General features: G+C 42.3%; 1 protein-coding gene across 5 annotated transcripts in view; it reads left to right on the plus strand.

The window, feature by feature from the left end:
* The window catches only part of CALD1 (caldesmon 1), a 253,423-nt gene that overhangs the window by 164,084 nt on the left and 63,065 nt on the right, over positions 1-26,274 (plus strand). Inside the window, exon 1 of one of the 5 annotated variants that reach the window (XM_026652188.1) lies at positions 25,930-26,199. The exons of the other annotated variants lie outside the window; for them this stretch is intronic. Coding sequence (XP_026507973.1) covers positions 26,153-26,199 — 47 coding nt within the window. The 5' untranslated portion in view covers positions 25,930-26,152. Of the gene's footprint in view, positions 1-25,929; positions 26,200-26,274 lie in introns of those variants that run through there. 5 annotated transcript variants of the gene reach the window in all.

Consider the following 26,274-nt stretch of genomic DNA (forward strand, 5'->3'; position numbering starts at 1 on the left):
CAAACTAGTTACTAATCTGACACAGAGACTGCTCTGGTTGCATTGGCTGATGATCTCCTTCTGTCAATGGATGAAGGTCAGGTATCCATGCTAGTATTATTAGACCTGTCAGTTGCCTTCTGCTGACCATAAGGAGATGGCAACTGGATGCAGATTGGGTTACTCTTGTGGATGCAGATTGGGTTACTCTTGAGTAGCTCTATTCTTACCTTGCTGAGCACTTTCAGCAGCTGGTGTTGGGTAATTACTACTCCTGTCTGAGGGCTTGTCTACACTGGCAATTTACAGCGCTGCAACTTTCTCGCTCAGGGGTGTGAAAAAACACCCCCCCTGAGCGCAGCAAGTTTCAGCGCTGTAAAGTGCCAGTGTAGACAGGGCACCAGTGCTGGGAGCTACGCCTCTCGTGGAGGTGCTCTTTCCCAGCGCTCTGCCGCAACCACACAAGCCACGTTAAAGCGCTGCCGATTGGGTTCTGCAGCATTTCATCATCAAGCTTGATGTGCCCATGAGGCCACTGGGAGGAGGCATGGCTAGTGAGAAGTGTCTTCAGTATGCTAATGCCATGCAGCTTTAAATCTCCATCTTAACTGCGTTGAGAGTGTGGTCAGTTGCATTACTTAATGTCTGTGTGAGTTTGGGGCACGGATGAGAGCAAGCTGGAGACTCAGTCTAGACAAGACTAGCGACCATGATGCCGACTGGTTGGGGGAAGCAGCCAGAGGATATGGCAGATATAATACTGACCCTTTTGATTGAAGGTGTATGTTTGCTATTTGTGAATTGGGATCACAGTCTCTGTCTGGTTAGCCTCTCAGCTGCTATTAGAAGAGCAGGTAGCAGCTACAGGCAAGTCAGTTGTTTTTCCCCTTCTCCACACAGCCAGAGGGTAGATTCTGTTTCTTTTGGACGTGGACCTTGTAACTGTCATGCATACTTTCGTCACCTTGGGAGTAGACTATTGTAATATACTCTACCTGGGGCTACATTGTAAATCAATCAGTGGCAGACCTAGGAATAGAACCCAGGTCCCATCCATTAGACCACACTGTCTCTACTAAAGATGAAGGTGATCGTGGGCTTTGTTGTAGAACTCCCCGGCTTGTATATTGCCTGCAAGCCATGTTTTGGGCCTCCCTTGAACTAGAAGTGAATTCTATTTTAACCTGTAACACAAAGCAATCTCAGTCCCAGCTGACGGACAAAAATTGCTTGCAATCAAGTGTAGACCCTAGGAAGGGCATGTGGCACGGCAGCCTGTGTGTGCTAGTGATCTTTGTGAACAGACAACACATCAAACTCTTACAGGGGGTGGAAAAAGCCTGGCTCATGTAACATAACTCCATTTTTAGATTTACCCCTCTGGTTATTTATCAATTAAGTATGCTGAGGGTAGTAAGCAGATGACCACAGAATTGGGGAGGGGGTGGAACTAATAGTTATTATACTGTTCCAAAAACCATAATACTAGATACCAAAGGGAATGAGAGTCAGATGTATGTGATGTTGTTGAACCACCATTGGTAGAACAGAATGTACTGTGTTATCCAACTACAGCCTTCTCTTTGTCTAAAACCAAATACTATGACTGAAATGTGGATGTCACTCTGTAGCACTTGTGCGGTTTGTAGAATCCTCATTACTGCTCTGTACTGTGTGGAATTTATTAAACTGCAAATTAAAGTTCAATGTCTTAAATCAGTTTATTCTGCTACGTTAACTTTTTTTCCCCTTTCCAGAGCGAGTTATATACAAGTGAAGAAAGTCCGAGCACAACCAATCTAAGATTCCTATTTATTAGTCCTTACTAAGGCAGATCTCTCATTGGCTTCAGTGGGAGGTTTGCCTGAGTAAAGAGCATCGAGTAGAGGTGGTGGAAGAATTTTTGTGAAAACATTTTTTGGCAATGAGAAATGGACTAACATTTTTCCATTTTTAAATGAGCAACCAACGGAAAACAATTGGTAGATATTGTATTGAAAACCAAAATTGTTTACCCAAAATAGTTTTTTGAAAACTGTAAATTTGGGAATTTTGACATTCCATGTGAAAAATGGCGTTTTTAGCCAGCTCTAGCGCTGAGCTGAATAGGGGCCAGGTGGAGGAAGAACTGTCATGAGGGTAAAGATGGATATAAAAGAAAATTGTCATAAAGTTCTAAGGATGTAAATCATGTAAGATGGACCTATTGCTTGTACACTGATGTTGCATTCTAAGCAGAATTTAGAATTCTATGATTCTATGATTAAGTAAAAGACAGAATGTGCTCCACTTTCTTTCGGTGAAAGAAACTGGTTCTACTAGGAAAAGTGCTCTCCTGTAGTTTGTCACTTGGTTGTCTGTGTTATCCTCCTCCCTCTAACTGGAGCATCCTCCATTGCATCTCTTTTTATATATGTTTCTCAGGATCTTAATAATTTTATCATACTTTATTATTTGCATAGTGCTAGCACCTTACAGCCCAAATCAGGGGTCAGGGCCCCAATGTTAGGTCCTGTGCACACTTAGAATGAAAAGATTGGCCCTGCCCCAAGAAACTTGTAATTTAAGTATAAGACAAGAGACAACAGGTGACTACAACAGCCAGGAAGTTAGGGAGTGAGCAAGCATAAGATAACAGTCAGACAATTATGATTAGCATAATAAGCAGTGGTCACAGCTCAGCTCACCAACTGCCAAGCCATTTTCAAGTATTGTCCAGGCATCACAGTGGAAAAGAGTCTTATGGAGTGATTTGAAGCAGGACAATGTAGTCTCTCCCCCCCCCCCAATACCCCCACAATATGAAAAAAGCCCTCCTACATCCTCCACTCTCTTCCTCCCCTGTTAAAACGAAGAGTCTGATCCTGCATTCCATCCTCAGGAAAGTCTCCCATTAACTTCAGTGGGAGTTTGGACTGACTAAAGAATTCAGCAGATAGCCCAAAGGAAATCTCTCTTTTTAAACTGAAGACCAACAACAGCTCAGAAGTTAAAATGTTGGCAACCGTTGGGAATGATCAGTGCCTTGTTCCTTCAAGTGTTGTTAGTGACACCTGTGCATCCTCTCCCCTTTGTCCCCCCTCCCTCCTGTGAGTTATTAAATGCCTCAGGACTGGGTGCCACTACTGCCCTTACACATGCAGGCCCATGGCTGCTTATCATCGCTGTTGCTTCTTGCTCAGTAAAGATGTCACACACCTTTGCTCTCCAGCTCCTTCGAAGTTAAACACACCCACCATTAAAAAAGAAAGTGATGTTATGGCTGGGCTTCAAACCCAATGGATTACATAGTTAAAAAACAAATTAAAAGTTGTAATTCTTCTGCCAGGTGGAGTTGACAGCAACAGGGACCACGTTCAATGGCTGGGGGTTTCTCTTAACAACAGAAAATAGAACTGTCTTAAGCCCCCACCCAATAATCTGGGAAAACGAAACATCTCCCCTGGGTGCCTCTAAAAGGCAATGCTTTCTCCCTTGCAATCACTGAACCTGTGTATAACAAAATAAAACTTTTATTAACAGGGAAAAGGAGACCCAACATTAATCAGGGAAAATGCCATCACCATAATTCAAAAGCATGTGACCACAGGCAAACACCCACCCCACGGTGTGTTGAGCAGTGTCCTTTGCCTCAGTTTCTCAACTTGTGGTGTGAAAGTCCAACAAACGAATGTCCCTTAACACAACACTCCTCTTTCCCTCCGTGGCAGCCCACTCACAGTTGGCAGTTCTTGGTTAGCAAAAATTCAAAGTTCAGAGGTGCAATCACAGGGGGTGGGGGCCTTGAACAACACTTCTGCTGCGGCCACCATTGCAACCGGCTCACAGCTGCCACTGTCTCTCTGCTGCCATCCCTCTTGCTGCCACTGTCTACTGCTGTCCGCCATCTCTGTGCTGCTGCCACCAGCAAGCTGCTGCGACATCATGTTCTGAGGGTCCACTACTTAACCCAGCTTTCACTGATTTCAGCTCTCAGTGAGTTCAGCAGATGGCGGGGAACCTCACTGCCAGTGCAGTTTCCATGTTGCCTTTCACTGTTCCCACACACAGTCTAAAACTTAGCCCCAAGACTTTCCTAGCAGTGAGGACACCATCCAGGAGTCACTATCTGGAAACAAGGACTCTTAATTGACTCTAATCAGTTTTGCCATTAAACACTGGAGAGGGGCAGGTTAAATAGCATCTAGGACTCTTTAGGCAGAGTCCACACCACCAGGTATAAACACCTGTCCATACCCACTCTTAAGTTTACTGGGATTTGGCATCCCTACCCCCTGCTTAGCAAGTGAGGTTCGGTTTACGGTGACCCCCCCCTCAATCATGGCAGGCTAAGCACAGTTCTGCAGCCCTTTACTCATACAATAAGGATAACATTCTTTCATTATCCCTGCATTCGAATACTAGAGGGATTTGTAACCCCAAACCAGCCAAAATTAATCATTTTGGCAAAGCTGCGCCATCTGCTACACACCTAGGCAGAGTAGGCATGTCTATGCAAACACAGTGTTCCTGAAGTCTTTTCCCTCAGTGCATCATTAGATGTCAGGGGAGAGCTCAGTTAGACCCTGCTTACAAAATAAACAAAACACCCTTTTCCCCCCATTTTGGCACATGTTTATTGGCCAGCCATGTAGGGACTTCTCATGCCAGTGAAAGTGAGGTAAGATCAGAATCTAAAATAGGGAACGAACAAGTCAAAAATTACTTAGACAAGTTAGATGTCTTCAGATCACCAGGGCCTGATGAAATGCATTCTAGAATACTCAAGTTGCTGACTGAGGAGATATTTGAGCCATTAGTAATTATCTTTGAAAAGTCATGGAAGACGGGAGACATTCCAGAATACTGGAAAAGGGCAAATATAGTGTCCATCTATAAAAAGGGAAATAAGGACAACCCAGGGAATTACAGACCAGTCAGCTTAACTTCTGTACCCGGAAAGATAATAGAGCAAATAATTAAGCAATCAGTTTGCAAACACCTAGAAGATAATAAGGTGATAAATAACAGTCAGCGTGGATTTGTCAAGAACAAATCATGGCAAACCAACCTGATAGCTTTCTTTGACAGGGTAACAAGCCTTGTGGATGGGGGGAAGCAGTAGATGTGGTATATCTTGACTTTAGTAAGGCTTTTGATACTGTCTCGCATGACCTTCTCATAAACAAACTGGGGAAATACAACCTAGATGGAGCTACTATAAGGTGGGTGTATAACTGGTTGGAAAACCATTTCCAGAGAGTAGTTATCAGTGGTTCAGAGTCATGCTGGAAGGGCATAATGAGTGGGGTCCTGCAAGAATCGGTTCTGGATCTGGTTCTGTTCAATATCTTCATCAATGATTTAGATAATGGCATAGAGAGTACACTTATAAAGTTTGCAGCTGTGAGGGCTTGCAAGTGCTTTGGAGGTTAGGATTAAAATTCAAAATGATCTGGACAAACTGGAGAAATGGTCTGAAGTAAATAGGATGGAATTCAATAAGGACAAATGTAAAGTACTCCAGTTAGGCAGGAACAATCAGTTGCACACATATAAAATGGGAAATGACTGACTAGAAAGGAGTACTGCGGAAAGGGATCTGGGGGTCATAGTGGATCACAAGCTAAATATGAGTCAACAGTGTAACACTGTTGCAAAAAAAGCAAATGTCATTCTGGGATGTATTAGCAGGAGTATTGTAAGCAAGACATGAGAAGTAATTCTTCTGCTCTACTCCGCGCTGATTAGGCCTCAACTGGAGTATTGTGTCCAGTTCTGGGTGCCACATTTCAGGAAAGATGTGGACAAATTGGAGAAAGTCCAGAGAAGAGCAACAAAAATTATTAATGGTCTAGAAAACATGACCTATGAGGGAAGAGTGAAAAAACTGGGTTTGTTTAGTCTGGAGAAGAGAAGACTGAGAGGGAACAAGATAACAGTTTTCAAGTACATAAAAGGTTGTTACAAGGAGGAGGGAGAAAATTGTTCTTCCTAACCTCAGAGGATAGGACAAGAAGCAATGGACTTAAATTGCAGCAAGGGCGGTTTAGGTTGGACATTAGGAAAAACTTCCTAACTGTCAGAGTGGTTAAGCACTGGAATAAATTGCCTAGGGAAGTTGTGGAATCTCCATCATCGGGGATTTTTAAGAGCAGGTTAGACAAACACCTGTCAGGGATAGTCTGGATAATATTTAGTCCTGCCTTGATTGCAGGGGACTGGACTAGATGACCTCTCAAGGTCTCTTCCAGTTCTATGATTATGTTCTGGATTCATCCCCCACTGAAGTCAATGGCAAACCCTTCATTGATGTTAATGGTGCAGGATCAAGCACAAAATTTCATGACTTGCAGGGTTCTTGGGCTCCAGTTTGACAAAACTGTTAAGTATGTTCTAAAGCTCATCCACACTTTAACACATGCTTGTGTGCTTTGCTGAATTGGGATGTGACAGCCTCCATGGAGACTCTGTGCACTGTGAATTCCCATTGATTTCAGCTCAGCACCTTTCACAGGAAACTGCAAAGATGATTTTGCCTTAGCTTAGCCCATATGATGACATTGCATTCAGCTTGCAATAAACATAAACATCTTTCCCTTTCATTGCTAGAGATTGTCAGCAGCCAGGAAAGTGGTGTTTAGACTGCTTTCCAAACAGGTACCAATATGGCTAGCTCACACAGAGGTAGTTTATTTTCCATTTTAATAGCTCTTTAAACAGGTCCTGCATTTATATACAGCTCCTTTGTTGGAATAAAAATCTTTGTCATAGGCTACCAGACAGCTATAAATAGCCATAGTAAGCATTTATGCTCAGGATAATCTCAGGAGAAGGTATTTTTAACTATGCACATTGTTTAGAATAGGAAATTCTTCTAATGCCCACATTTTCCATTCCTGGTGCCATTAACTTTCCCCTACCGCCTGTCCCTCTCTCTCTCTCTTTTCCTTTAAGGTTCAAGGTTATAGCCAATCTGCTCCAGAGACAGACTCAAGTTTATTTCTTTTTTTAAAAAAATGCTAACTTTGGCCTTTTGCAACTCTATGGGAATTCAGTATATTTCATGGGGCTATCAGAATGTAAACGAGATATCTCGCTAGGCTGTCACCACAAATTGGGTAATGAATGAGCACTTTATTCTGTAGCACATGGAACTAATGTGTCTGTTAGAATAACAGTGGTCAATCTATTTTATACTCCCACAGAAAGTATTTGACTTTTTTTGGCAAGTTTGTGTGAGCTGCTGCTTGTACTAATATTTGAAGGCAAAAGAAACATCACGATGCAATGTATTTGTAACTTAAAGTAAGGCCCAGCATTCAAGTACAAATACATTAATAATCATATTTTATATTTATATAGCACCATTCATTTCAAGGCAGCACAACGTGCTTTATAAACTGGGCCAAATTCACAGCTGGTGTAAGCTGGTGCAGTGTAATGCACTGGCTCTGAGTGTGAGGGTTTCTGCCCTCTAGGGGATGGCGCACAGAAGAGATAAGGGGTAAAATTTTTAAAAAGCACCTAAGTGACTTAGAAGCTTAAGCCCGATATTCAGCAATGACTTAAGCACTTAGGAACCTAAGTCAATAAACCATTTGAAGGCATGCTCTTTCTTTAGGCTGTTGTTTTATCTTTCCCGGGTTCCTTAACAGCACCCCTTTACAGCCTCCTTTGATTTAACTCTGTGCATTCAGGCAGGTGACAATACCAAACTGAACAGGAAACTGAGTCATATGTTATGTTCACAAAAAGATATACTGGCTTTTTCCCAGTTGGTCACAGCTTCTGTTTCAGGAGGGTAGGGAAAGGGCCAGAAAGGGACTGAGCTCAGCTAATTGAAAGCTGCTGGCCTGTTTGACCTTGGAGGGAGGCAGAACTTGCAGGCAGCGAGCCCCATCTGTACATGACACGCACATCACGTGATGCTGTGGCAGGCTCTTCAATCTGCAAGTGGCAAGAGCCAAGGGACCAGAGTGAGGAGCTGGGCCCAGCCCTATGGGACAGGAGCGGCCAATGTAGGGTGAGGGAAGGGTGGGCTTGCTCTGCAACTGCCTCCCTTTTGCACTGGGCCAGGATAGAGACATCACCCCCCCACCCCCGCATCTAGAGCTATTAAGTTTTGCCCAGCCTCCCCCTCTGAAATATTTTCACCAGCCACCTATGGCTGGAGGACAGCTCTGTAGTCTCCTCTAACCACTAATCAACACAGTTGAAATATCACGAGTGCAAGCTTCACCCAAACCCTCCTATTATGCCTCAATCTTGACCTGGAGGCCTCCCTCCTCTGAGGTTGCCAGCAAGGGTGCCAGCTGTGGTGTGTCCACTAGGAACTGGCTGGAGACCACCAAGTTATCTCATATTCTTGGTTTGTGGGATTGAGTTAAATGATTTCTTCTGCAGTTTTCCTTGCCTCTCCTATCTGATGAAGCCATAGTTTTATTCAATTTAGCATTTTTCTCCTTTTGCTGTTGCCTAGAATGTGACTAGATCAAATTTCCCCCTTCTGTCATGAGCATTAGTAACTTTTTATTTTTTATATAAAATTCTTTTCTATAATAAAATCTGTCCCAGACTCCAGTTATATAATATTCAAGGTCACAGTGATCATAATGGAATCCATTTTGCTCTAGGATTGTGCTTATGGAGGTGAAAATGGCACACTGGGAGTTTTCATAGTTTTTTGCCACTGAACACATGTTTTTGGGAGACTTTGATTCCACACAAAATTGATTTAACTGTGAGGCCTGCAGTAATACACGTCTTCCTATTTGCATCCTTCATTTCATTTGTGGGATACAAACAAAAGACATTATGGGCCATTTCAACCTCTGCACTGGCTACTCTCACACAAAGAATGGGATACACTGACTTTGCAGCTGTGGAATTTCTCCGATAGTCTTTGTTTGCACATACAAACCAAGGAAATGACCAAGACTAGCAGATCCTCCAAGATCCACAGAGACATGGGGCCTTCCATATAGGTGTACTGTGTTTTCTTCCGTCTCCCCATCTGTCTCTTAGCAGCATGGAATCCCTCACCAGATGCTTCATTTGGAATCATCCTCATGGAATTTCCACATCATGGAGGGGATATTCCTATACCATGGAGGTATTCATATACCTGCTAGAAGCCTGTGACATTGACGTGAGGGATGATGCTCTGAAGAGTGGCCATCATCCTGACTTTCTGTGTCTCCAGCTGTAGATCCCATTCCCTAATGAGCATCTACATAAGGGCCTCTGTGGGAATGGGTGAAGGAACGTGCAATGGAGGTAGCACTCCCCACTTTCTTGACACTTCCCCATCTGGATCTGCCAGGCTTTTGTCCTTTCTGTTGTGGACACAGGAGGAATACTAGGGCCTACCTCAGTTGCCAAATCTCTTTGAAAATTACAGTGGTGTAAATTACCATTTTCAGATGTTTGGGGGTTATTAAGCCTAGTGGCTTATTCCCTGGAAAGGGGAAGTTTAAAAAGGGTCAGAAGAAACTGGAGAAGAAGGAAGCAGCTCAATGTAATATCTTACATGTCCACAGTAGCGTCTTCTCAGGATGGCAGGGCTGGGCATGTGCTTGTGTCTGGAGTTTGGCAAGCCTTACTGATAATCTCCATGAGCCAAACTGTATTAGTTAGAATCAGATTCACTCCAAGAAAGATAGAGGTGGGCGCGGGGAAGAGGTAGAGGTGAGAAAGAAGATGGCAGAGCTGATAGAGGCACTTCCCACTCAGGTGAGCAGGAAAATACTGCTGAGTCTTAAATATTGTTAAATGTTACAGAAGCAAAGGGCCAAATCCATTCCTTCATCAAGCAAGAGCTTGCTCTCATCGAAGTCAATGGGAATTTTGCCATTGATTTCTGTGGGAGTGTGATTGGGCCCATTGATTTCAGTCAACTTACATATAGGATGAATTTGGTCCATTGTTTACCAGGGACCAGCTTACACAACTAGTGAATATAAGTAACTTCATCAAACCCAAATGAAGACGACAGGAACAGTTAATATGTAGTGGCTGCTTAATCAGAACCCTGGTGTATAGTCTTATGGGCAACAGAGGCTGGTAGGAATTAGTGTAACTCACATGGGTGGGTGGGTGGATGGATAGGAGGTACGGGTTTGCCTCTGTGTCCAGCATGCAACAGATATGAGTCTGTTACAGCCCCAGATGGAGGATATTGACTCTATATCTCACGCTGTCACGGCTTATGCTTTTAATTTGAGAGGTCCCCGGTTCAATTGCCAGTGTGTTGGCTAAGACAACGGTTGTCATGTTAGCACAATTTAGAGCCATGTTTTACTGTCATGCACTAGTATAAATCTGGAGTTAACCTGGATTTACATCATTCTCACCGAGAGCACAATTTGTCTTTGTGTGTGAAGCCAGTAAAAAAATGTCATCAACAACAACAAATGTATGTAAAGCAGTTGCATGTCTTTGGATTGCAGCACGTTGTATAAATGGCCTGTTGTTAATGCAACATTTCCCTAGTACCTCTACACTGACTTCAAGCACTACCTTGCTCCAGCCTCCAAACTTAAGGCCCTGACTCAGCAAAGCACTTAAGCATGTGCTTAACGCTAACTTCAGTGGGACTTAAACACATGCTGAAGAGCTTTGCTGAATTGGGGCCTAAGACATTAACCTAAACGTTTTTCAAATGACACCCCTGCATTTGCTCAGGATCAAAACTAAAAGGAGCAATTAGTATATTCTTTGGGACATATTTTCAGCAAAACAGAAATACTACAAATTAGGAGGTGTGATTTTTCAGTAAGAAAGGCTTCAGGAAGAGTCAGATTATGACTGGCAGCAGGCGGGTACGCTATAGGAGGTGGAAGGCACAGGGATTCTCTTTCCCAGAACGCAGCTGCACAAGGGACAGCCATAATATGAATGCTGTTGGAGGGGAATGTGTAGGGGAGCTGGGCTAGAGAGTTCTGCAGGCACAATAGGTGCTCTGGAGGGGGATTGTCAGGACAGGGTTTGTCCCCACCTTGCTGCTAGCAGAACTGCACTGAGGAGATAACTGGCTGCACTTTTGATTGCATAGGTTTTACCACGAATTTTCAGAGCCCTTTGGCAAGTTCTGAAAACAAGATCTTTGTGACTATATTTAATTTTTTCAATTTTATAACACTCAAAAAAATCCATCCAGAGTCCTGAGTGCTTTAGCAATAATTAAAATGCACATAAATTAAAATGTTGATAATATTATTAATAACATTAATTAAAATACTCATCTCTCTTTGAGGATAGCTCCCCTTAACATTCACTTTAGAACTAACTGCAGAATCCTGTAAATATGAACAAAGATAAATGCACAGTGAAGTCCCGTAATAACAGCCTTAAGGCTGTGCCAACAGTGGTTAATTTCTAAGGAAATATTAATTTCCTCTTCCTGTTTTTCAAGAATTTTGTGTGTAGGAGAAATGTTTCTGTTGCATAAACATTTTAAAATAATGGCTTTAAAGAGTACAATTGAGAGCCTGAATCCAAATGTTTTGTTAATACTTAAAGAATCTTTGTTCAACTTTTGCTTCCTTTTTTTTTTTTTTTAATTGTTGAATAGGAGTCTGCAGTTTGGCTGAGCTCAAGATCAGTATAGTGCAGATATGGTCAGAAAAACAACTTTGGAATAATATCATCTTCTTATCCAACACAATCTGCTCCATGTGTATCTGCTCACATTGCTAATAGCAAGTAGGATTTTTTTTATGCTTTTAGCCATGCAGAGCTAAAATGGGAGCGTGAGCTGGATTCTATTCTGCCTCACACATAAACAGCAAAATAGCTAACTTCTGAGTGCAGAATCTTTCTTACAGATGCTGATGCAAGTGGCAGAAAGAGCACAGCTGGAGTTTTCAGATCCCAGCCTGAGCTTGCAGGGTTGACAGTTAGAAAATATTTTTCTGAACTCATAAAAATGAGTATGTATGACATGGAACCTCTGGAGGGAGACTAAATATGGAACCACACGATGTGCTGTTTAGAGTATAACCACACTTTAAGATAACAGGGCAGCTAGATGTACTGGGATGCATGCACCATGTTCAAATACAATGGTGACGGAGGGGCATCACGTACCTGGATAGACAGACAGATATTGTTAGACTACATAGGAATCAACATGAGTCTAGACATAGCAAGTGCACCTCTCCTTGAAATCAGAGCTCTATCTGCTTACACCAGGGTTGATCTTAGTCCAAGTGGTAAGAAACTATTAAAATCAATGACAACGGTGTAAAAGACATCTGTCTAAAACTGGTTTGGTAGGAGACTCAGGCTCACTGCTTCCAGTGCTTGAGCTGAAGTGTGTATGTGTGTGCAGGTGGGAACGCCATACCCCCACTCCTTGCTGTTGCAGCTTGAAAAGGGGACTAAAAGGTGAGGAAAAAATAGGAGCAGCTTGCAGATGGCATACATTTACTTTGGGGGGTGGGGTGGGGATGCTACCCAAAGGAATGCAATGCTGCCAAAAAAGGCTACTATATGAAAAGGGGCACATACTATCCGGGGGGGGGGGGGGGGACGGGGACGGGACGCATAGCAGTATGTTTGGAGGCTGCTATCACTTTTGGAAGTGCCATCATACAAGCACCCTTTCTGGGAGGGCACATACCATTTGGGAGGGATTAACTGGTAATTTTGCCAAAACGGACTTTCTCTTTTATAAATTTGCTTTCGTTGGCAAACCCTGTTTTCAAAGTAAAGGCAGACCACTCCAGTGCTAAAAGTGCTGATGAGAGGGTTTTAAGTGCACACAGTGTTACATCATTTAAAGCTTGCTTGGCACATTCGGTTTTATAATGAGTAATGTGCCACAATTTAAATAATGGAATATATCTGATGTACAGGACACGGCTGGGTTTCTTGGGAAGGCAGATGGAGGGGTCATCGATTTGTGGTGGGTAGGTTGCCTGTCTGATTATGTTAACAGCTTAGAGCCTGGTCTTGTTGTCCTTAATCTCATCAGTAATCCACAATCATACGACTTGCATCATTGATTTCAATGGTACTACTCACATGATTGAGGATTACTCATCTAAGTAAGGTTTGAATGACTATCCTCTTAAATGACAGGCAGCTCCCTCTACAATCCCCAATCTGGCCACAGGCAGGGGGTTTAAAAGATGTCAAGAGTCATTGGATGATAGATGCATTAAAGGGATAGGGCCAAATTATACTCTTTTATGAAAAGACCCCCTGCAGAGGCAAAATAAAGTGGAGAACCCCATTCGTTTTCAGGCCGGAAGTTTCTGACAGATCATCCTGCTGAGGGATGTGGTAGGGTTTCCTTGTCTGTTTCCAGTGCTTCTGTGGAGGCTGTAAAGGGCCAGGGTTCATGGATTTCTACTCCCAGAGATGTCCTGAGATCTCTGGGGAAAAGCTTTGGCTCTTGGGCCATCTGTGTGAACAGACTGCCCCATATGCAATTGCCACAGTACTGCAGCAGCTGCAATAAATAAGTCTGCAGCTGTGACTTTCACTCACTACATGGGATTCCTACCCATCCCTTCTTGCTGCTTGCATATGTATGGTGTGACCATGTAACAAAGTACTCTGATGTCACGTACAGGTACAAGGGAACAGAGTTAAGGATGGTATGGGAACCTGACTTCTGTGTAATTAAAATCTCACCTTAGCATAACATTTCAATGATGTAGATTTTCCCCCTCACTGAACAGTATATACCGGGATTCTGATTTTCATAGACGGATGTGTACAATTGCACCTGAGAGATTTGCACACGGTAGTACCATGACTATATGTGCAAATACTAAGATTTCAGCCAACTCTGATTTGCATACACCCTCCTGATATCTGCATGTACAAGTTATATACACAATTCTGAGAGTGGCCCATCTTTGAAAAAACTATTCCTGTTCCTAATCATTCATTTTGTTAGCAGGCTAGCAAATGCCAATGTCCTGTTTTTTATAGCAGAGACTGAAGATTTTTCACAGCTTAAAATTGTTTATCAAAGTTTTCAAAAGCACCTAACTCCCATTTAAAAAAAAAGAAAAAAAAACCTCAGGCTTCTACGGGTAGGGCATTGGACCGGGTCCCAGGACACCTGGGTTCAATTCCTGGCAGTGCCACTATTTTGGTGCATGACTTTGGGCAACTCACTTCCCATTCTGTGCATCAGTTTCTCCATGTGTAAAATGGGGATAATAATACTGGCCTCATTTGTAAAGCACGTTGAGATCTATGGAAGGCAAGTGTTATAAAAGAGATAGATATCTTAGGCACATTTGTAAAGTTTACTCTGTCACGATTTTCCAAAGCATAATTTGAAAGAGGGAGGAGGAAAGAAGGAAGAGGGGCATGCACATGTGTGTTGTGGGTTGGAGATGAAACATAATGCTCTAGAGACATACAGCTGTCTTTTATTTATTTTATTCTATTCAATAATTTATACTATTCCTGTCACCACCACATCTGGGCACATCACAGCTAGAAACAACAGCAATTATCATTCAGGCCTTGACTGTGCCATTTTGGCTCAATCCATATTAAAGGGAGGCGTGGAGCCACACAACTTTAGGAAGAGTTTAAGGAGGCCTCCCACAGTCCCTAGGGACAGAGAAGCTAAAAACTCACTGCTGCATCCTTTGGTGGGGTCTATTTTACAGTCCTGCTCCTGCCAGAAAGCTCCTCTGGCTTCTGCATGGGCGCTGAGATGGAAAGGATGTACCTGTGGCCCTGTCTTCCTTCCCCATCCTCTTCAGGACACCATGGATCCCTGAGGGAGTAGGAATAGATCAGCCCCAGTGCTATGCGGTGTGTGGAGCTGAGATTCTGCCTGATCTTTACATAGACCATGGAAGGTTGGGGAAAGTTCCTTGCACCCTCCCCTGCAACTGCCTGTTAGCAGAAAGCTAACAAAGTTAGAATTCAGGAAATGCCTTCATGTGTAACGTTTGCCAGCTGTGGTTTCTGGTATTTTGATGGGTGGGTTCCTTACGTGGCCATCTTGATAAGAAAATGCCCTGAGCCAGACCCATTTCATCCAAGGATCATTGCCTTAATCTCTCATTTGGATTAAATGGAGAGGCTATTTTTTATATATAAAGCACTGTACTTATTACATTTTCTCCAATCTGAGATTCATTTAACCTTTTAGACCTTGCAATATGGAGCTGAGTCACCACTTGACATTTAAGGATGAAGCTATCTTCCCAATCTAAGTCTGATTTTCAACCTTCCCGAGCTTTCCCCCCTAAGAAATTAGCCCCCCTGAAATTACACCTACCACATCTCATCATTGGTTAAAATGTTCTGGAAAGTTTTTGGAGAATAAAAGTGATAATAGTAGTGTTAAGCTTATGCTGTTCCAAAAATGTTCCCCATTTTGATTTTTTTTCCATGATAAAAAAATTTAATTATAAAAAAACAATCCCCAGGCCCTGGGACTGACATGACATTTTTTTTCCTTGCAAGCAAGAATGGAGGAAGAAACACACAGAATAATATTACTGGGTTACTTGGGAGCTACAATTCCTAAGGGCTTTTTTCAGGAACAGTTTTTATAGTGAGGGTGCTGAAAACCATTGAACAAAGCTGTGAACTTTGTATGTGATGGAAACCATGTATTTCGCTGTTATTACTACTTCAAGCCAGGGGGCGCTGTTACACTCCCAGCACCCTTAATTCCAGCACCCCTGGGTTCTTTTTTAAAAATGTATGTTTTAAAAGGAGTGAATTAGAGGACTGAGGCCAAAGGTGGGTTTTGAAGAAGGATTTCCCTTATGGCTAATGTCTTATGGAAATTAATATGATGAAATGGCTAAAGTTCTATAGGCATTTTTCTTAAACCCTGAATAGAGAACTGAATAGAGAAAGTGATCCTTCTTATGGGTTTTTACGAGCGGCGTGGGGGTCTGCAGTGTTGGTATGGGACTGGGCAGGGAAAGTTGCTCACTTAGCACCTGATACTGTGCCCATTAAGTCAATGGCAAAACTCCCAGTGACTTTAATTGTGCAGACTCAGCTTTCTAAGCAGCTGGAAATGCTACATCCTCAGGTATGTAAGGGCAGTTGCTCTTCCTATGAGCAAGGATAACTCATTTTCTGCCCCACTGATGCTCTGCAGTACCCAGGATCAGGAGCCTGTCCAGTCCATCCCACTCTCCATCCACACACTGCCTCTTATTTCTCCTTGGGTGTGAGGTCCACTGGGGGCAGGGAGTGAGGGAGCATGTTATGCATTGACTTCCCCAGGTGCAGTGCCTCTGGGCACACCAACTAAGCTCCATATAGCCTCTCTGCACCTGTCTGTGCTGTGCAAGGCAATGCAGGGTTGAAAGGAGAGCCCAATATACTTGTGTGAATCACTTCCATTCAAAATGCTAGACACAGGACTGCTAAACCCCCACCCAAAATCTATTTGTGTTTCATTACGTCGCTTTAACCTTGTGTACATTGCATGAGTATTGGTATCTTGGAGGTTTTAATTAACATATCAGAACTATGTATCTTGACTTCCTTTCCCCCTTTTTAATACATTGAGGAATCCCAAAGATTCTTGATCAGTTTCATAGTTCTTAAAAGCTTTAGAGGCCTTTATTTGGATAGCTCTTAGCATACCAGGGACTTTTTAAAAGGTTCAATATGAAAAAGAAACTAAATTTTATCACAGGACATCACATCAAAATGTTGATTGGGTAACATGCTGGCAAGCTGTAACAGATCCATTGTAATAGTTCTCCATGTTTCCATTCTGTTTTTAGACATTAGCTTGCCATAAGAAGATTATTGAGTTTTCCACTATTAACCATATAGGGTTATAAGGTCCTTGCTCAGTTTTAAACTCAAGTTTTGGTCATTGCTGCAATAAAGATGAATGAATTTTAAAGCTGGTTGAAAAATGCAAACATATTTTTTGTGAAAAAGTTTGAAATTTCAAAAGTTGTTTTTGTTTAGAAGTGTTTGAAAGGCCATTTTTCAGAGCATGTTTGTGATTTTGTTCCCAAAAATGCAATTAAAATGGTTTTGGAAATTTCCAAAATCTGAGTTATCAAAATGGTTATTGAAATTAGATTTTTACTAAATGAAAAATTCCAATAACCATTTCAATCACATTTTGGATAATATTTTCTCTAAAAGTTTTAAAAAGTATCAATAAAGCATGGTGTTTTTTCAAAAGCTGAAAAATTTAGACTATGTTGGCAATTTTTGTGAACGTTTGCACATTAAAAACACACCTTAGTGATGAAAAAAGCTATTTATTTGGAAGAATTTCCACCACTTGTAATTAATTTGAACTCCAAGTTTCAAAGTTTAGCCTGCAACAAATGGTTCTATGGCACCTTATAGACTAACAGATGTATTGGAGCATAAGCTTCTGTGGATGAATACCCACTTCGTCAGATGCAAAGCTTAGCAGACATCTACACAATACTAAAACTGACTCCTTAACACAGGCAGCTACTGATTGGCTGGATCAAACTAAGTGGCTTTCAATTGCTCTAAGACTACTAGCGGAAACAAAAAAAAGGACCTTATGTGGAGGTATAACAGTCCCCAAAGGGAGCTTCATTTACGGATGAACTTCTTCATTTGTGCCTTAACATTTAAGACACTTAAAAATGAAAGCAAAATAGGCCTCATAAAACAACAACACGATCATGTACAGTAATACAGATTGCCACCCGTTCTTCCAACTACCTTCCCTCTTCTTGCCCAGGATCCTGCCCACTGACACGTATGAATTTGAACTCCCTTGCAGTGGGAGACCAAGAATCAATTCCTATATCCAGCATGCCTCAAATAATAAACCCCAAGGACTTCTTCCCACCCAGTTGTTACTGAATCACAGTGGAATTCAGGTACTACAGTGATGAAATCCGTACAAGTAACTGGATAGAGAAACCTAAACAAACAACAGAAGAGAGACAGAAATACCTACAATTACAAATTGTCTCTTTATAAATGGGCTAAAGTAACCTCCCAGATCACTATATCTGTGCATCATCTGAATGTCCATTATCATTTTAATTTTCCTCTTTGGTGACCCTGTGTGTGCATGACCTTAGGAAAAATGACTGCTTGTGAGGATGTTTCAGTGTAGATCACACTGTTTAAATGCTACAGGGTATCAGCTGATTGCCTGTAGGGATCAGGAAGGATTTTTTCCTCTTTTATAGAGCTTTGCACAATTAGCCAGCTGCCTTATGGTTTGGTTATTTTTTTTTCTTTCTTTCTGTGAAACATCAGGCATAAGCCACTGCTGGAGGCAGGAACCCAGACTTGATGGAGTGCTGATCTGATCTGGTATGACAAATCCTGTGGAAGTGTTCAGCTATTACTTTAACCCTTTGTTGCCCATAATTAGGAAATCCCCTTGGATAACAGCACTGTATTGGTGAGACTGGAAGCTCCTGTGCTGAGGCCTATTGAGAGAACTCCAGAGAGAGCAAACAAGAGAGAAACTTTAAAAAATAAGAACTTTATTTATCTCCTCTTTTGAAGATCCCTGAAAGTTTAATTCCTTTAGTGCTGTTTAATTTTCCATGGATTCCACCTGGAACCTGGAAGCATTTGGTGGGCTGGGAGGGTGAGGTTTAGGGGTTACTCGGAAACTTTGTGAGGTTCGAATGGGCTGGGCTGGGAGGGCTGGAGGGCTTGTTAGACAGATCCAGGGGTTGGTAAGTGAGTTCAAGAGTTAGGACAGAGATCAGGATGCTGGGGGAATTGCTGGGAGAAGTGAGGTGGTGGGGGGCAATGGGGACAGGTATATGCTCTCATATACAATGTTCTACAATGGATTTGAGTGGAACTGAATGTAAAACTAACCCCTAATTTCCAAGGTATTTTTGCCTGGGTTTAGCAATCCAACTTCTGTCAAACTCAGTAAATGTCATATTGATTCAACACCAGGCCCTAGTTAGAAAATCTGGGATGGGGGAGGTAAATGTTGAACAGAACAGCTCCTCTTCGTTATTGTACATTACTACAGGAAACAGACATACAACAAAAAACCTAAACCAAGCAAACAACTCCTCACCTCCCCCCAACAGCAAACAAATAAGCAAAAGCCCCTCATGTATCGATCATTCTAACCAAAATCATCCCAGGCTGCTCTCTTGTGGAATGTTTTCCATTGGCTGCAGGCTTTTGAAGGAAAGAAAAGCGAAGAATCCTCTCCTGTCTTCAATTAAGGTTGTTAATGATTAACAGAGTGCTCCAGTATGTGTGGTGTGTTTTAATTAAATCAGAGGAGACATGATTTGGACAAGATTTTTGTTTCATTTTGAAAGTTATTAAATAAACTGACAGTGTTTGCTCATTGCAAGTTCCTGGGAGCATCCGGTTAGATAGTAATCATGTGCAGCTAGTGAAATAATGCTCATTCCAAAATACCTAAGGATAATAACGGAATATTAAAAAAAGAACACTCCAGTCACTTTGGGACTGAGCCAATCATTAAGTGACACAGGATCGTGCCTGGAGGCTCCAAATTTGACCTATATTTAAGCTGAGTGCAATAATATTATAAAGAACGGTCCAAAATCGGCATGTGTCTGCTCTAGATCTGGATTTTGAATATCCAAAGTTGTTCAGATCGGGTCTTTTGGGGGGGGTGGGGAGAGGGATGGTTCATTATAAAGATTGGGGGGCAAATCCTCAGAGTTGTCAGAAATCCATTGACTTCACCAGAGCTATCGTAGTTTGTCGATGTCTGACAGTTTACGCCAGCTGAGGATTTGGGCCCCTGGGTCATTTGCAAAATATGGATCTGTGTCTAGGTTTGGATTTTGTCCACCCCAAAAAACTCAGGTTTATTAGGATTGGGGGTTTTGGTTCAAAATCATCTCTAAAATATATCATAGTATGAATTGTGCTTCTCATTCCAAATTTGGGTCTCTCTCTCTCTCTCTCTCTCTCTGTGTCACTGTTTAAATCTGTTGTTCCAGCTGTGAATCATTGTTTTAAAAAAAAAGGCAAACACAGCACTCAGAGTAAAACTTCAAACATAATGCTATCATGGTCATTTGTTCCCCCTCCCCCTCCATTAGGCTTTTCCCCCCTTGTTCCAAAGGGGGAGTAAAAAGGACATCAAGAGGGGAAAAGCCCCTTCCCCCCCCCCAAAAAAAACCAACAACAAACCAAGAACCAAACATTTTTTGATTTTTGGATCATAGCATTTTTTTAAATAAAAGAAAATGGAAAATTCCATCAAAAATTTCAAATTAAGTAATTTTTTTCTCTTTGGAAATTTTTCATGGAAAATATATCGCATTTTTAGCCTCTTTAATTTTAGCTATTTTGTTCAGAACAGAAAACATTTGAGAGTTCACACACTCAGCTGGCTCCTGCAGCCAGGAAAACTGTCACCTACGTGATATATGTGCAAACCTAATATATTTTGCTTTGTGGGAACTCCACTAGAAAATAGACAGTTTTTCTACAAAAACAAACTCTTTTATTTACGCTGGAGCTGTCCCCATAGGCCTGTTTAATGTGTACTTAGACTGGAAAAACAATGAACATCCCAGTTATTGATGCCTACTATAGTATATCAAGGCTGCGATTTTTCTTGTCTCTTGTAAAATTTCTTCCATACTCTTTGTAAGGGGGATGAAGGTGGATTCTTTCAGGTGGAGGAGCCATGGAGGGGAGGGGGGCCCAATCAGCAATTCAACATGCTGCATGATTACTAACACACAATGGCAAAACACCTGGGATACTCATGCCAATGTTAATTTTGAACTCTTTGAAATGCATATTACTTTGGTCTTCATTCTGATTACATATAATTATTTGCACCCTTCCCAGTAAGCCTCATCCATATGCATAAGGGCTAGGAACAATCTGGCCTCTTTAGTTTTGCTTGAGTTCAAACTCAGTAAGCACTTTAGGACTTGGGCCACTGACTCCAATGAGGATTTTACCTGAAAACACTGTGTAAAACTGATGAAGGGCTTCCTGATTTTTATTTTGACAGTATCACTTTATTGGTGTGTAAATCAAACTCCTAGAGTTCACTAAGCTACAATGGTAACTCTCCGGGGGGAGAGAAAGTGGGAAAGACACACTGTATTTTCCATTTCAGATCAAATTACCAGAAGATAGCAGCAGCCCAGATGTTACATGGATACCATTGCTGTAGTCCTAGTATTTTGCTTTTTTTTATTTTAACCAATGAAAAGATGAGATAAAAGACAAGAAAAGATTTAGTGGAAATAGTCTTATGAAATATTATGTTCTTTATTTCTGGATTATGCATTGCTTCACAAGTAATGGATAGAGAACTCAAACATTGGCAAATATGTTTTTCTCATCAAACTTAGACTTACAGTGGAAGTTCTTGTCCATGCAAGAGACAGACTAGTATTAACTTCTCAGAAACTGAGGACAGATACCCCTAAGGTGAAATTCATCTTTGTTCAGAAAAAGACCCACTTATAGACAGTTCATGACTCCGGTCCCACGTGAGCCCTGAAAATAGACCTTAAATGGTGAGTAGGCCTTGTATGGGACCTCATCACCTGGGTGAATTTTATCCCAAGGGGCTCCATTTTCAAAGGGGCCCATCCTAAACTCTAAATGTTCATGTTTGGGCAGGTGGTTCCATTTGTCCATTAAGTAATTAAACGTCTAACTACATGATATGTGTGTGCAAATTCTGTTTGGATTCACAAATTCTATTATTTGCACACGCAAATGTCTATGAATGCAAAATTGTGTGAACAAAACTGAGGCCATATTCTAATATTTGGCCTGAGTCCATGGAATTCCATTTGCATGGCTGTGTGGGTTTTTTATTGATTCATGTCACTGCACACATTAAAAATGCATATGTGGAGCACTGACGTTTACAATGCTCCAAGGGGGTAAGGCTAAGAGTAACGGTAAGAAAAGGAAAATATGAGCTTGCTGTCAGGAGACGTTTCCCATCACTAAGGTCTATTAGACTGCAGAATAATTATCATGAGGAAGTTGTGGAAGCTCCATCACTTGAGATATTTTAAAAACTGGACTGAAATCACTGGAGAATATATATTTGGTAGGGGATCATTCTGCACAAGGTGAAGATGGACTAAATCAGTGGTTCTCAAAGCCGGCCCGCCGCTTGTTCAGGGAAAGCCCCTGGTGGGCCGGGCCAGTTTATTTACCTGCTGTGTCCGCAGGTTCAGCTGATCGCGGCTCCCACTGGCTACGGTTCGCTGCTCCAGGCCAATGGGGGCTGCGGGAAGCGGTGGCCAGCACATCCCTCAGCCCGCGCCGCTTCCCACAGCCCCCATTGGCCTGGAGCGGCGAACCGTAGCTAGTGGGAGCCACCATTGGCCGAACCTGCGGATGCAACAGGTAAAGAAACCGGCCCGGCTTGCCAGGGGCTTTCCCTGAACAAGCGGCAGACCGGCTTTAGGAGCCACTGGACTAAATGACCTAATATCCTTTCTGAGCTTAGTATCTGTGAACTAGTCAGTCAGAGACATTACATATGGGTTACACAGGGGTGGCATAATATTCCAGGAATTGCTCACTGACACCCCAGGCTCCATAGGACCTTCCAGGAGGGTGGACTGAGACCTTTTTCCTTCTGAGGTAGATAAATTGAGTTCCTTGCAGTTAACTATGTTGGGGTCTTTCGGCTGAGGCCTTTAAAACTAAGTCCTTGCCTGCTCTGCGAAGTCATGAAAGACATTATGGCATCTTTCATTTTCCTGGGGAGTGAACAGTTTAAAAATATTCTTCAAACAAGAAGCAGCTGTTAATGTCATTCCAGTGGATTTTAACAACAAACACATTTTTTTCCTGCAAAATGCCAGTAGCTTTTAAAGGGTTTTTACAAATCCGCTCTTTTCTGAGCAGTGGCACACAGGAAGGAAGAAGGCGTAATTAGGTATTCAGTATCTCTGAAGCAAGTCAGCTGCATTTCTAAAAGCTATTCCCATTCCCATCTCAAAGTTGCCTAATCCTGGGAAAGGAATAAATATCAAGCTACTGAAACATTTTTTAAAAAAAATCTAAAATGTCCGATGGCCAAGTAACAGAGCGAGGCTAACGGGCAGCTTGATGGCAGATGTAATCCAGTGTGGACAAATGCAAGGTAGTGCACATTGAACTCCTCATACTCATTTACTGGGTTCTGAATTAACTGTAATCTCTCTGGGAAAAGACCTGGGTGACAGTCTGATCAGCTCATTGCAAACCTCTGCTTAACATGCAGGAAAGGTAAGAAACCAACCAACCAAAAATGTTAGGTTCTTCAAGTGGCCTCTGTCTTTTCCCACTCTTGGGATGCACCAACAGTGCAGCTTAGCTCGGTGGAACCTTCTACTACCAATACCCTTTGGAGTGCTCCTGGGCCCCCTCCTACTTCTCTCCTCACAGCTTTGAACGTTCAGAGGGTGGGACTGTGGGAGGGAGGGAGGGATGGTGCCTCAGTTTCTTCCAACCAGCCAGGAATCTCATTGGGTCATTTAACGTGGATCCTTTGGAACAGAGCATTCCTAGTGCTGTAGCCTTCTTAGTTTAGTTAGGTTTGAGTTCATTCTTTTTCTTTGCCTTGTTTCTTGACTAAGGATTTTTGTGCTCTGGTCATTGGTTCAGATACGTCAGAACTGAAGACAAGGAAACCAGATGTGACGAGGTGCACTTTTTGCCCTGCCATTTTCCCTGTTTCGGACGCACATACGTGTTGTTTGAGGGAAGGTCCTTTTCCTTTTCATTGCTTCATATACAGCACCTTCATCCCACAGCCAGAAAGGGGCACTGGAATCACCTCGAAGCTATGCTACTGAAGGAAGCATTAGTGGTGAAACTTTCCAGCTCTGAAATGAAGGGCCCTGTAAATACTGGCAGAACAGCGCTGCAACCTGACCCACCTCTCCCAAAAAGGGGCTACACACCTTGCACTCTGAGAGAGCATTAGCCATCCGCTAGACTGTTTGTCTCTTACCGAAAAAGAGTAAAGGCCAGGCAATGACATCCTAATGCCTTCCTCTGTAGGTTAAACTCTGTATTGATACCTCTTCTGTTCCTCTTCCAGAAAAGCTTAGCGATCACTTAACTAGAGCGAAGGCTGTTTCCATGGCCTGTCTCAGACATATTCTCATATTAGAAATCTGTAGAGCTGCCACTTGGAGCTCGATGCATACTTTCACAAAATATTATTATTCCTTAGATCTGGCATCTGATCACATGCATAATTTGGTATAGCAATATTATAATATTTATTTAACTAGGCCTTCTCATCCCAGTGACTGAAGGAAGGAGCACCACTTGCCAAACTCCCAAGTGTGGGAATGTGTGGAGGCTGCTCAAATATGAAATGAAGATTACTCACCTGTTACTAAAGTTCTTTGAGATGGACTCTGCACATTCACACTCACTGCCCATGATCCCCTCTTCCTTGGAGGCATTGGAAGGAATGGGGGTGGTTCGGATGCCATGTGCTCGTTTTTAGAGCCCCTCCGCCTCCCCACTGTAGAAATGGAATTCAATGGTTTGACCAGCCCTAATAATAAGTTATATAGAACTTTTCAGCATGAAGGAATGCACACTGTGGCCCAAAATGTCAAGTGTCTGTACACTTTGCACACATGCAGTGCCCAGTGGAAGGATAAATGAATCAGAGTTTTGTGCACGTAGACGTCAGCTTGTGCACGTGCATTGGGAACTGAGGGCCAGAACTTCAACTGGTGAAAACAGCTGTAGCTCCACTGAAGATGTCAGCTCCCTCAGTTTATACCAGCTGAGGATGTGGCCTTGAGTCTGCAAAAAAATCAACCCTGTTGGTTATATTATAAGACTCACCCAACCATCTTTAAATCAGAACGCAACAGCTGTTCCGCACAGATAATACTACACAATTAAAACTGCAGAGGGAATTTTATGGAGGCAGAATATAATTACCTGGTTTGAAATTTGATCAGCATGCAAATTAGTACCACTACACTCGTGAAAAATGGGGTGGTATATTTTAATAACTGCAAGTAGTTAGAATGTCGATTTTGTGTCCCGTTTGAAAGACAGCACCTCCACTAGCATTATGCAGGGAGGAATGGTTCAGTGTATACTCAAAGGTCAGAGTGCCACCTACTGAATCAACCTCACTAATTCTTGAAGCACTATTGATTCTCCCTGGAGGCAACCCATCCAAGTATTAACCAGCCCCAGCCCTATAGTTTATGAGATTTGACAAGATCACAGCCTGGGGTAGAATGGCTGCAGGATCACACAGTAAGTTGTTTCAACATGTTCACAGGCTGTGTGCTGTGTTAGCTTAGAAGGTTATGAGAACGGAGCATGTGAAATTATGGTAAATGATGGTGTCTCAATTTATGACTTTGTTTGCATTTATATTCCCTGTGTCATTCACTGGATAAAAGGGCAGAATGCTGAGGAGAGTCTGTTAGGTTAGATCCCACTGCAGTCACATGTTTACTTTGGTCATCACTAACTGAGAATGTGGTGGTCAAATCCTGACATCAGCAGGAACTGTGGCTACTCCACACCTCTCAACGTTTGTCCCAGAGAATATAGAACTGCTTGGAAATGACCCTCTGGCTTTTTCAACTGTCCGATCCTCATTGATCCGTTAGCATTTAAACTGGACATGAATGTTTACGATTATGTATTTATACAATGATTTGTGATTAGCAGGGAGGCTAACATGGACCTTGTTTTATAGTCAGTTACGTGTATTCTCCTCTACACAAGTTCAGTCAGCTGGAATCAGGTGTTTGTTAATAAACACCTTTGCGCTGTATATCTAATTTCAACTCCTCAGTTATCGGCAAACCTGCGGAAACACTAGCATTCCTTGTGAAAACCCTAGGGAAGACTAGCATTTGTTTACCAGTTACCTTATTACACAGCAGCTGAGAAACCTGTAGGAATTTGTCACTGTAAGTATTAGCCCCAGACATCACAAAGGGGCTCTATTAGAGAGAATAAGGTAAAAAAAAAAAATCTGAGATCATATGATGATAGTGCAGAGGGACCCAGAGGATATAGGATAGATAACGAGCCTGGTAGTGGGCAAATTCAGACCGTTGTCATAGTGCAAAGGGGCTGACCAAATGGTTAGCCTGTTGGCTGGAAAGAGCATCCAACAAGCCTCACGTGCCTGAAAGGATAATGACATTTTTACTATCTCATTCCACACCCTGATCATCCGTCCATTAGCTCACTGAAGCTGGCAGCTGCTTGCACTGACTCATCCATTACAGACATGATCAGCAGATCATACTGCAGGCAGAACTTGTCAAGTCTCTCCAAGTGAGTAACCAATTTATTGTGATATTTGTGTGACTTTTAGCTCCTCGGTTTTATTTAGGAAATGTTTTGTGATTG

This window comes from Terrapene carolina, unplaced genomic scaffold (genome assembly GCF_002925995.2).
Source record: "Terrapene carolina triunguis isolate 2854851 unplaced genomic scaffold, T_m_triunguis-2.0 Scaffold112, whole genome shotgun sequence".
NCBI lineage: Eukaryota > Metazoa > Chordata > Testudines > Emydidae > Terrapene > Terrapene triunguis.